This window comes from Solanum tuberosum, unplaced genomic scaffold (assembly GCF_000226075.1).
Source record: "Solanum tuberosum cultivar DM 1-3 516 R44 unplaced genomic scaffold, SolTub_3.0 scf00506, whole genome shotgun sequence".
Taxonomy (NCBI): domain Eukaryota; kingdom Viridiplantae; phylum Streptophyta; class Magnoliopsida; order Solanales; family Solanaceae; genus Solanum; species Solanum tuberosum.
Window position 1 is genome coordinate 156473 of NW_006239429.1, and position 12138 is coordinate 168610.

A 12138-nucleotide genomic window follows, 5' to 3' on the forward strand; every position below is an offset into this window, starting at 1 on the left:
AGGTGTGTCCACGGATTCGACAAAATTCAATAGCTAAACTATAATTAGTAAAACTCAAAGTCTTAACCCAGCCTCCACTTTGAGCCCTATGTTAGCTAATTTAAGAGAGAGACTATTTTCTTTGCAAATTGGTGAAAGATACTATAACAATTTTTAGTTTTTCTGTCATCACTTGTAGTAACTTTCCACCCTTAGTTATTGTTTGTTCTTATCTTACTTTGGTTCCATAGCTAAACTAGTCCATATGGATTAAATTTTATACCAAAAACAAAAGGGAGAAGAATACTCAATAGTCAGTTGGAAATTTCTTTGGTATTTATCAAGAGACCAATTCAAAAAAGAAAATTAAACAAACCATACCAATAGAAAACAAATCAGGGATAAGAAGCTGCAAAATCAAATTTACAGAAAACAATCTATCTATTTGTTTCTCCAATAAATTTTCTATCACCCAGAAGCTTCACATGATACACAAACTATGCACACTGACTTTGTAAGAGAATGAAAAAAAGACTTGGATGGAATTGGACAAAAGGATGAACAAAGAAAGGAGCTACTCATCAATCTATCTACAATTTTGAACAACAGGATCTGCTCTCATCTCAAGCAAGACCCTGCATTATTTCAAACACAATTTTTCCATATGTTGCTGATCTTGTACGTGATAATTTGAAAAGCCGTGACTCTTGGTCAAGCGTTCCCATGCTGCCACAAGGTAAACACAAAAGACTCAAGGGAGAGTTCCTTATAATGTGTATGCTATACCTGAAACAAAATTGGTAATGTCATTTTGATTAAACAACAAAAGATCCAGCAGTCTCTGCTGACAACTTTTACTGTTGAAGAACCTAAATCAGAAAAGAGGAAATGATAGCACAATAATGCCATTAAACTTTAAATAACTAAAGGAGCCGAGGCGAAAGATCATTTAATGAAAAATTCCCACAATGTACTAAAACACATTATTCTTCCAACATGCTCAATCACATTACAGTATAGTAGTATGCAGCTATGCGCAGTATCTAAGGGGGCAAGAGGACTGCTCTCTCTCTCTCGTCTCCCGTGCATATGTAAAAAGATGGATATAAACCTCATTGTTCATATTAAAGAAACCAGGAAAATGGGCTCAGTCCATTTTGTTTGTCAAGTTTCAGAAGAAGGAATAACTTTGTCTATTTGGATCTTGATCAGCCAACAAAACCACTTATTGGGTAATACCAGAGAACCGCTAATACGGTTTGAAAGTTCCATTAGTTGCACTTCCCTAACCATTCCTGAACCTTCTAGTTGAGCATGCATCTTGAAGTATAACATCAATGAGCCAAATGCTCTTATGAAATCAGGGGAAATTTTAATTCCCTTGAAAACTGCACCACACAGATAGGGTAAAAATATTATTATTTTTTTGTGCATATGTAGAAGTTTTTGAATCCCCTTCCCTTGACTTAAGAGAAGTACAAGTTCAAGTTCCAAGAGCAGCATTTTTTTTTAATCATTTATCGGATTTCTTGGCTCCGCCACTGCCTGGTATGTGTGTCTAATTCATAGTGTGGTTCGTGTTATCAACCACATTCAAGAGAGTAACAAACTAACAATGTATATGGTCCTAGTATTACAGTGTATAAAACTAGAGTACTGACAGACTTAAAGAAAATAAGCAGTGAAAGAAAATGAAAATTGATACCTTTGGGCTACGATCATTTATTGGTGTCATATACAGAGCCGAGCTACTTACTTCTTCCGAGTTCTCTTCTACATTAGATGCACTTCCTAGAGTGGAGCTCTTTACACTTTCTTTTTCTTGTTCAAGTGAAAACCAAAAAGGTTCATAATCAGTTCTCCCACCTTCATCCTTGTTTTTGAAATTTTTCTTCATGCTATTGCCATTCATATTCTGCGAAATTTCTGCCTGTGCAGTTCCTTTATCTTCTGCAAAGTTATCTCCCACCTCAATATCAATTGTCTCCTTTAAGCTGGTGATGCTCCGCATATGCTCACCAGAATCAGAATAAGCATCTCTGGTCCATTCCCTGCTTTTTAAAGTATCATCTATCTCCTCATATTCCAAATTCCGCAAAATTTCAGGAAGTGAAAGTCCACTATCCTCTGGAAACATTGTTCCCATCTCAATATCTATCTTCTCTTTTGAGCTATTGATATTTCCCACAAAGTTGGAAGTTGCTGGCTCAACCATTACAATGTCATTTTCTTTAAAAACTGCTCGAAAATTATTTAAGGAAGGTGGGATCTTGGAAAAGAAAACTTCTCTGATATTTTCAATTGTCCCCCTATTATAGGGATTCTCCTTCTTATCATATCGATACCTAAAGTTCTCGTAAGTAGTCTGCAAGAAACAACAAAAATGGGGAACAGAAAAAAAATATGGTTATGTAAGAATATGAAGCAACACATCAGAGTTAAATTTCAAGCAGGTAAATATAGAGAACTGTAAGCGAACATTTAATCATAGGTGCATATCTTAATGCATCTATATAGGGGGACAAGGGGAGTTGGGGAAGAGGAATCAAAACTAGGGGAAACGAGATTTGAACTTCAGATGATGCAGGCCATAATGGATCTTAATTGGCTTTTCAGAATAATATGGACAGCAAGGCAGAAGGAACATTAGTAATGAGCCTCATGAGTGAAGTTTAAAATTAGTCCACGGAACAACTCAATATATGCAGTATGTTATACAAATCACCGAGAGTATTAGAGCCACTACACTGGGATTTCTCATAATTGTCAATGCATTTTTTAGATTATTGTCTGCAGAGTAAGAAAAATAACGGAAGTGGATCCTTAGTAAACTTCCCTGACCTTTTCTGATGGGGGAGTGGGATTTATCTAATAAATTCTATTATAACATCAGATCCATCTCACAGGCTGATACTTGAGAACTCAATCCTTGGAAGTCAACATTCAAAGAAACAAGACTTTGAAGAACAACAGGAGTAAGAAAGTTGAGAGGAAACGCTGGTTCCAATTAAACATCAAAATAAACTTTAAGTTGTCAGTAATAATAGATGTCATCACAAATTATTACTCTAAGTGCTTTTACATATAATTACTCTTAAGTATTTGAAGATGCCAGCAGGTTCACTTTCACACATTATTATTCATTTACTCTAAAGGACCAGATATCTAAAGTTTGTCTAGAAAATCCTCCATAAAATCCTGAAAGAAAGAAGATCACACAAAGAACTAATAAACAGATTAAGTGTGACACAAAAGGACAACCTACCAAGAATTTTCTACATAGAAAAAGAAAGAAAACAACAAGGACTATGATCCAGAGGTTGCATCTCAAAACAAAGCACAGAAATCCAGAAAGATGTTTTAAATGGACAACAAATAAAAGTTGGTTCTTATGTGTTCTAATATCCTAGCAGCTAGATATTCCTGCCAGCTTAGAATAGTTAATACTGCAGGGTATATTTTAACTATGAACCAGGCACACGTATACAATATACTCCAATGAAAACCGTAAGACATGATTCACCATAGAAAATATGCAATTTTAAGTTGGACTTCCTAAATATGCCAATTTATCATAAAACAACTCATATTGCAGATGACATTACAGAAGAACCATAATTAATTTTGCTAGTATACATCTTAGTTAGAGATGTCACCTGGTTAGTGCTAATCAGGTAAAAATGGAAAATAGCAAGGCCGCCAACAAACCAAACAGCAATGAAGCAGTATATAATGAGAACATCCGACAAGATATCTTGTGAAATAGCTCTCCATAAGTTGCCGCCATGATGAAGGATATTGACCAAGGATATGACAAAGACATATATGCATAATATAGTTGATGTAGATATGAACAAATAGAAGAATCTGTAATTCCGCTGCAACCAAGTGAGAAATAGAAAGTCTCAGCAACTAAAAAAAGGTGTCATGATGTCATAATATCTCATGTAAGGTGATATCCAGCATCCTACTGCCTCTACTTTACGATCCTGAGCAACAGAAGTAACTTCATTTCTCTGAGGACATAATTTGCATGACAAGTTATACGCCACCAAGTGATAGAGCAGAAGATTAGAAGAATCATCCATTTTGTTTGTATTATCAATTAATCATTTACAACAGGAAATGAAAGGAAATCAATCATATTAATATTTCAAGTTATGAGACAAAGAGAACTACATTTAACCCTCTTTATTCTTTCTCCTATTCTTTAACCTCTCCCTCGTACAACCCATACTCTAGCAAAGAATATCGTATTTCTCATGCATTCACTAAGATATAACCATTAGTCTGCATATATTCCTCACCATCAATGATTTGTTCTTTCTCATCCAACAAGATTCTGCAATGAATGGCTTTTAGAATTATACTTCATAGGGCTGATTCACATCTCATGACAAAAACTTATATCAGTTCATATGGCTGATTAGCATTTCATGCCAAACAATTATATGAGTACTCCACTTTTCCATAGTATAATGGCTTTCCCTGATAATCTACGGAAATTATTAAGTGCAACTCCAGAACTAGGTTCTTGGGAAAAAGACTATAGCTGGATGGTGTGGAAAAACTAAATTAACTTTGGCTAGCATGAGCTTTTGCTCTCGCTATGCAGGGATAGAATTGTTTTCATTTCACAATGCTTGCATCATTTCAACTTAGACATAACCATCATCTTGCACACACAAGTAGACTGTTTATTAATTGGTAAAAGGAAACAATCCAAATCTAGTTCAAGTTCGCTTAAAAAAATACATAGTCAGCAATACGTACAAGCCCAATGCACTGACCAACCCAGGGACAGTGGTGATCAAATCTTTGAACACAATTGTTGCAGATCGAACAATGAGAGGAACGAGGAGGCCGGTACAGCAAACATGTATCACAGTACTTGACTTTAACTGTGTGTCCATTCACGATTACATCCTTTGCTCGTGGAAGTTTCAAATGAGGAGTTCTACCGTTGACCCACTCCATGGAAGGGGTATGTATATCAAATGTTTCGTCCGATTCAGGAGGGGTTGTGTTTCGTGGGACAATTCCAGGATCTCTACTAGATGTCAAAAAGAGAAAAACTATATCCTGCACAAGATATTAAAGAATTTGTGAACTGTTTCAATATTCAAGTCAAATCAGTCAGCTATAGATTATAAACTTACACAATTAACTAGAGAAAGTTCATCAGCTTTCTTCTATGTAGGTGATTATTCAATTGATTTTTGTTAAAAAAAAATTTGAACACTTACTTTGAAATGAGAAAGAGAAAAGGAAAGCAGTGAGAAGAGAAAGACAGCTGAAACTAAAAAATTGCATGTGACAGAACAAGTTTTAACCCTATTCATGTAATTTATTGTCTATCGTAGTTATTGCCTTTTGATAACTGTTACAATCCATTATTTATTTTATTTCGGTTAACGCACTATTTTGTTGTTATTTTTTTTTTCTTAATGCTCTGTAATGTTTTCCTTATTAGTTGTCATGTTTTTTTCACTTCCGTATTTTCTTTTTCATAACTGCTTTGAATTGCTGCACTTGAGCCGAAGGTCTTTTGGAAACAAGCCTCACCTTCATGAAGTAGAGGTAAGGTTTGCGTACACTCTACCCTCCCCAAACACCACCTATGGGATTACATTGGGTATGTTGTTGTTGTTGTAGACAGAAAAAGAGAAGGGAACATTATAAGGTACTGACTGTCGTAGGAGCAAAAAGTGTTGTCCTCCTTTGTTTCGCCCCCATCTTTCTATGGGGGATAAAGACTGATCACATCATAAACAATGTTTACTTATTCCCTAAATAAGGTAGTTTCAATTGCCAAAGCAGATCTAATACAGAGTCATTCATTTTTTCATGGTAATGAAACCTTATGATCCTACTGATATATTTCATATTATGTCATCATCATCCTATTTAACACCAAGAATAGACTAAAAGGGGAGAAAGAAGAATGCAGAATCACCCATGTCGACTAATATTAACAATGATAAAGAAACTTCATACCATAATGGTAAGAACTGCTCCAATTACAAGTATAGGATACCAAGGACCAGCATCTTTGTGCTCTTTGATACGATGTCTGATTACACAAGAGACTTTTATACAAAAAGCAAGTGCTGGGCCAGCAATTAAAAGTGTTGATAGAAACAACGATGACACATCCGGACCGAAGATCAATCTTCCTCCCAATAAGAATTTCTGGAAACATTTAACAGCACAAAATGAAGGTAAAAGACATGGAACAGAACGGTCTGAAATTATGCAGACTCTATATTGCAAAGTATTATTACTGTGAATCTAAGAAAAGTTTGACCATATGAAACAAGCAGTTTAACAATATAAAAAAATCCTGCTATATCTTATGAACAAGCAGTATAAGAATATAAGGATATCAGCACCTTCAAGTTCAAACTTGTAGAAAGTACACAGCTTTAAGTGAGAATTGCTACTATCAAGGCCTCAACTTTAACCTCAAATTCATTCTTACATCAGACAGAGCAAAGAGAAGGAAGAGAAAAACAAAAGTCACCAAAATTAGCCAGTCCATGCTGTCTAAACACTTGATTTCAGCAAGAAAACCACATATTCAAATTCAAACATGACTAAAATACTAAGCTAAACACAATCTCTTCAATTCCAAAAAAAAAAACTTACATGGCTCTGACAATATCATACTTATTTTATTTGTTTCACATGAGTCACTGAAAAACATAATAGCAGCAGAATCGTAGAAGAGACACTTACATTACTTCCCTTCCAAACCTGATAAAGCTTCAGAGGTTTATGTTTCTCACGAACCATAACTCTGAAAATTTGGAATGAAACAAAAACAACCCAAAAATTCCAACTTTTCAATCCCAAATAAGAATCAAACTCCTTCTCTTCTCTTCCTATTAAAAAGCTTCCAACAACCCATATAAAGAAAAAAGTCCAAATTTAGAAAAAGATTGTCTTTTTCTCAAAAAAATTCAAGAAAATATGGAATTCCCCAATTCAAAGACTTTAAAGAAATGGGGTTTGGAGAGCAAAAGGGAGAGAAAGAGAGAGTCTTTCTGTTGTTGTTGGGAAGGAAGTGGTGATCAAGAACCAGCTGCCTTTGTTGTTGTTTTTGTCTCAGACGGATTTACCCAGAATGAATTTTTCCCCTATCTCTAATTTTCTCTCTCTCTCCAACAATATTTGTGTAAAATTCTCCAATTTATAATTTAATACTCTACTAGTTATTATCTCGTAAAATTACAAAAACGAATTAATAAATTGTTAGGTGGCATTTGGTACTTCGTCAATGTCTCTAAGACGAGGGAGTTTTCAATAACTTTGGTAACAAATGAAAATGTACGTGGAATATATAGATACAAAAATCTATTTTTATAAATAGATATTATAATTTTTGTGAAAATTAAAGAGTATAATTGCATTTTTTTTTGTTACCGTCCATTCAAAGTTTATCAAGTAATTACTTGATTAATAAATAAGTTAATACATGTAATTACTTATAATTACACTCAAATATAATTCTCACATAAATCGCTTTCTAAACCCACCAATAAATATTAAACATTTTAATCTTTCACAAGTAGCAAATCTAATCACCATTCACCAAAGTATTCAATTTAATAAATTACTATTGTTGATGGTATAGCAAGTGGCAACAAATAACATGAAGCTACATGCATACACATTCAAATTCCTTCAAAATATAAAGACAAGACAGGCTTGAAATAATTACTTTGTAAAGTACAACAACAAATTTAATGATTTTATCACTATCTTGAAAAGGTAGAGAGCTAAATTATTTCCGAGAAGACAATAATATCAATGAGATAATACAATAATAAGTAATAATAAAAATCTAAGAATACGAAAATACAAAAATATATAATACTAATACTCCAAAAGTGGAAAAAGCAATATATCTGACTATCTACTAATCGTCTACTTTAATTCTTGATCTTCACACCTTTCTATCAAGGGTTATTGTCCACCGTGAACTAAAGTGAAAAGTCGTAACATATATTCTTCTTTGATTGGAAGTAACAAAAAATGTTAGTATATGTTAAACTCATTTAAATATTACTATTTTCAAAAAAAAAAAAAAATCCTTCATTTCTCTTTTTTTAATATCATGAAACAAAAAATGGTTTTAAAAAAAAATATTATACAGTCTGGTGGTTGTTGTTTAGGCAAAAAACGTGCAGGCACAGCACAATTTTCATTAGTCTTTGGAATGGAATATACCGATGAAGCATTACTATCTATCACAAAGAGAAACATTCCTCTTTTGGTTGCACAATTCATTTTTATTTTTATTGTTATTATTATTATTATTATTTTTAGATTTTATAGTCATGTGTCCCACTGCTAATTAAGTTGGTGAGGTGATATGCAATGTACAAAAAAGTTGGAGGAAAAAAAGATTTGTTGTACTAGAAAAGAAGTATTATATTTGTTGACCCCTTTAACAATCATTATTGCTGGGACACTCGATAACCTCAAAAATAATTATAATTATTCGTGCATATATCTTGAAGAACTATTTTATACTTTTGAAAGGAGCCCTCAAACATCTCTATTGGGTTGGGGCATTTGGTTGTCGTGTCCTTTAGGCCCTTGAGTTCGATCGAGTCTTGGTTACTATAACTTTAACCAAACTTTCAAATTTTGAGTCTGTCTCTGTTTATGAGGCAAATAAGTTGCATTTATCAAAAGAGTAGGTGGAAGTAACATATTTACAGGAGGACAAAAGTCCAAATGATATAGCCTCTTAAAAATTAACAAACTGTATATAGATAGATCCATAGATAGATAGAGAGGGTAAACTGTTAAATCTAAGCTAAAACAAAACTGAAGAAAAGGAGACAAGTTGTAAAGAAGATAAAATTATATTATACTGTACAAGAGATCAGTAGCCTCATTTAGCTCCATTTCCCACTCTATATTTCATTTTTATGTACCAAAGACTTTCCAAAAGAGTTGCTGTAATTTGAAGACATAAAAAGAAACCAACTACTCTTTTCAGCCTTTGCAAAATCGACATCTGATGATCCCATCCAACATAATGTATGTCGATAAGCATCGCTCATTTGCTTGACCTGTCAAAACATATAATATAACATAACATGGAAAATCGGTCCCTTGGCCGTATAGTGAAATGTTGTTATAGGCTGTATCTGGTGTTGCATCAATGCAGAGAAATGATAAAAGCAGTACTGTAAGATTTGTCTAAAAATGCATAGTATTTGGTGTTTTCATCAATAAAAAGCAATGATCTCAGTAAAATGTACCACTATAAGACTTGTTTATTCATGCTTTTGTCCATCAGTAAGATTTACTGATGAAATTCTATATTAGTACTCTATACCAGTGGCGTTTTGTACAGATATTTTTGGTTGCTATAAATAGTGAAGTTATGTTATAGAGAACATATAATAATATAACATAACATGAAAATCGGTTACAGAGAAAACTTGGTTGTTATAGTGAAATGGTGTTACAGAGGACAGTTGTTATAGAGAGGTATGACTTTATAAGAAAAAACTACCTTTTATCTATGAAGAACTGCTATGAAGATCCACGGTTGCTGTCTTCTTCAGTTCTGCCATCTTCGACTGTTCTTTGTTCATTTGAATGTGTTGACTCTGCATCTTGATCATCAGGAAAGAAAAGAGGATCAAAATTTGCATTATCGTTTCTCGTCTTCTTCAAAGATTCATCAATGCCACCATAATCCACTTGGAAAGTAGCATCCTTCCCGAGTATGCCTCCCATCTCTAAATCAAACTTCCCTTTAGAGTTGATTGAACCAAATCTGTGACTCATGGACATGGATCTCATACTTGCATCGTCTTCTTCAATCACCCATTCGCGAAAGTTGACCAATGAAACCGGGACCTTAGAGCATAAGATTTCCCTGAGATTCTTCAAAATGCCACGGCTGTATGGGTTCTCTTTCTTTTCATAACGATATCTGAAGTTTTCATACGTTGTCTGCAATAACATGTGCAAATACAAATAAGTCACAAACATGTCTGCTGTTTTTATTAGTTTTACTCTGATGTTCCTTGTGTATTTTGAGTACTTCCTTTGAGCTGAGAGTCTATCAGAAATAAGTCTCGTACATCCTACCCTCCCCAGACCCCACTTGTGGGATTACATTGGGTGTGTTCATTTGTTGTTTCTTATGTGTTCTCAACAGTTGGATTTCGCTAAGAAAACTAATATTTGGATGCTGGGACATTTCAGTTAGTGCAGAGGGCACAGCCCGACTTTTGTCCCAAAGTTGAAAACTAAGTTGCACCTCAAAGCAAGACAAAAAGAAAAGGAGAGATGCATGCATATCTATTGAAACCAAAATAGGTGAGAAGGGAACTTGTAATAGGTGCATTTTTGTGAAAAAACAAGACCAAAGGGACAAAAGAATCATATGAGATTGCACTGATCCACATGAATTAAGATGTTATGTTATAGAGATACAGAAACTACGATTAAAGGGCGAGAAAGTTACCTGGTTTGTTGACATTAGGTAAAAATGGAAGACGCTTAGCCCTCCGACAAACCATACAGCTATGAAGCAATAGCATATCAAAACCACAGATACAACATCCGTTGACATGGCATGCAAAAAGCTCCCTGGTTGTCCAAGAAGGTTCAGCAGTGAAAATGTGAACACATATATGCACAAAGTTGTTGTTGATGTTATGAAAAGGAAAAAGCATCGATAATTACGCTGCAACACAAGGGGAAAAAGTGTAAATGAACTTTTAATGAAGTAAAGACAGGAGCTTTCAAACTACAAAGATAAATATCGAATATTAAGAATTAAACAGATGACTTACAACTCCAATACACTGACCCACCCATGGACAGTGGTGATCAAATCTCTGAACACAGTTGTTACAAATCGAGCAATGAGAAGCACGTGGTGGACGATAGAGCAAACATGTGTCACAAAACTTGACTTTTACTGAATGACCATTGATAAAAATGTCCTTTGTTCTTGGTAACTTCACATCAGGGGCTGCATTGCCTACCCACTCCATAGATGCTGAACTTGCATTCAACATTTCATCCAAGTCAGGTGGCCGCGAGTTCCTAGGAACTATTCCTGGATTGCTTGAAGATGTCATGAAGAGAAAACTCAACGCCTGCATTAAATCGGTTACAGCATTCATTCTTAGTGCTATTCAGTTATTGCAATTTTATCTTCCAAGTGTTGAATTACATACCAAAACTGTGATGATGAGTCCCACAATTAGTACAACATGACCATATATTGGACTGACTTTTGGTATCATGAATAGCATTTTTATGCAAAATGTCAATGCAGGAGCCCCTATCAGAAATGTCGATAAGTACAGTGATGCTGCATCAGGACCAAAGATCAATCTTCCTCCACATAGAAATTTCTGAAACATTAGATAAAGCTTTTATGATTCAGCTATTCTGCATCAAAAAACTAGGTAACATTGACTTCTTGCATTAGCTTATCATAAATGAAAAACCAGCATGAATTTGTAAAAGCCCCTTGACAAGGCTCGTCCTAAAAAAGGCAGCTCAGTGCATAAATCATCACAACAAAAGGTGGCCGATTCCACGGCTCAAACTCCTAACCTACATGTTTACACATGTACAATTATACCGTTGTTCTAAGGCTCCCCTTCTGAACAAGACTCGTTCTTAAACTACAAAATTTCATACACGCAATCAAGATCAAAAAAGATTAAAAAGGGCTTACATTGCGACCCTTCCAAACTTGATAAAGCCTTTTCTTCAATTTAGAAGGGTCCATAGATTTGGAAGAAAAAGACAAATCTTGATTTGTGATCCCACCTCCCATCACAGTGCTAAATCCAAATAAACAGTTAGAAGCAAGAAATTATATACTCTCTTTTTTTTCTTTTTTTGGTTATTATTATAGATGTAAAACAACAATACCCATAATTTATTGAAGATCAAAAAAGAAAATGAAGATTGTATATTGAGGGGGTGCTGGTGCCAAAAAAAACATAATAATTTGGAGAAGAGGAGGAAGAAGAAAAAAACAAGAATTCTAATTTTTCTCTCTCCTCACTCTTTCTCTCTCTTCTTCTTGATTGATCTAAACCAGCTTTTCCCCAGCTCTACATGTTGAATGATGGTTTCTTTTCTTTTTTCTCTCATTACCGT

General features: G+C 34.4%; 2 protein-coding genes across 2 annotated transcripts; both read right to left on the reverse strand.

Annotated features, from left to right (window-relative positions):
- Positions 1–293: 293 nt before the first annotated feature.
- Positions 294–7151, reverse strand: LOC102600897 (probable protein S-acyltransferase 1). The gene is made up of 6 exons (XM_006364695.2): positions 6718–7151; positions 5977–6171; positions 4753–5061; positions 3636–3857; positions 1685–2344; positions 294–765 (listed from the first exon to the last, which is right to left on the reverse strand). Exons 1-6 carry the CDS (start codon positions 6772–6774, stop codon positions 760–762), a joined length of 1449 nt encoding a protein of 482 aa, XP_006364757.1. The 5' UTR covers positions 6775–7151; the 3' UTR covers positions 294–759.
- Positions 7152–8905: 1754 nt separating this feature from the next.
- Positions 8906–11855, reverse strand: LOC102601243 (probable protein S-acyltransferase 1). Its single transcript, XM_006364696.2, has 6 exons — positions 11708–11855; positions 11199–11378; positions 10809–11117; positions 10478–10699; positions 9515–9960; positions 8906–9065 (listed from the first exon to the last, which is right to left on the reverse strand). Exons 1-5 carry the CDS (start codon positions 11807–11809, stop codon positions 9535–9537), a joined length of 1239 nt encoding a protein of 412 aa, XP_006364758.1. The 5' UTR covers positions 11810–11855; the 3' UTR covers positions 8906–9065; positions 9515–9534.
- Positions 11856–12138: the final 283 nt, after the last annotated feature.

Bases quoted from the DNA above. Each gene is read 5' to 3' on its own strand.
- LOC102600897 (XM_006364695.2), bottom strand. From the start codon at position 6,774: ATGGTTCGTGAGAAACATAAACCTCTGAAGCTTTATCAGGTTTGGAAG. The intron at 5,062-5,976 runs GTATGAAGTTTC...TATCTTGTGCAG, and splicing joins GAGCAGTTCTTACCATTATG to GATATAGTTTTTCTCTTTTT. The intron at 3,858-4,752 runs GTACGTATTGCT...ACTTGGTTGCAG, and splicing joins TTGGTCAGTGCATTGGGCTT to CGGAATTACAGATTCTTCTA.
- LOC102601243 (XM_006364696.2), bottom strand. From the start codon at position 11,809: ATGGGAGGTGGGATCACAAATCAAGATTTGTCTTTTTCTTCCAAATCT. The intron at 11,118-11,198 runs GTATGTAATTCA...GATTTAATGCAG, and splicing joins GACTCATCATCACAGTTTTG to GCGTTGAGTTTTCTCTTCAT. The intron at 10,700-10,808 runs GTAAGTCATCTG...CTTGTGTTGCAG, and splicing joins TGGGTCAGTGTATTGGAGTT to CGTAATTATCGATGCTTTTT.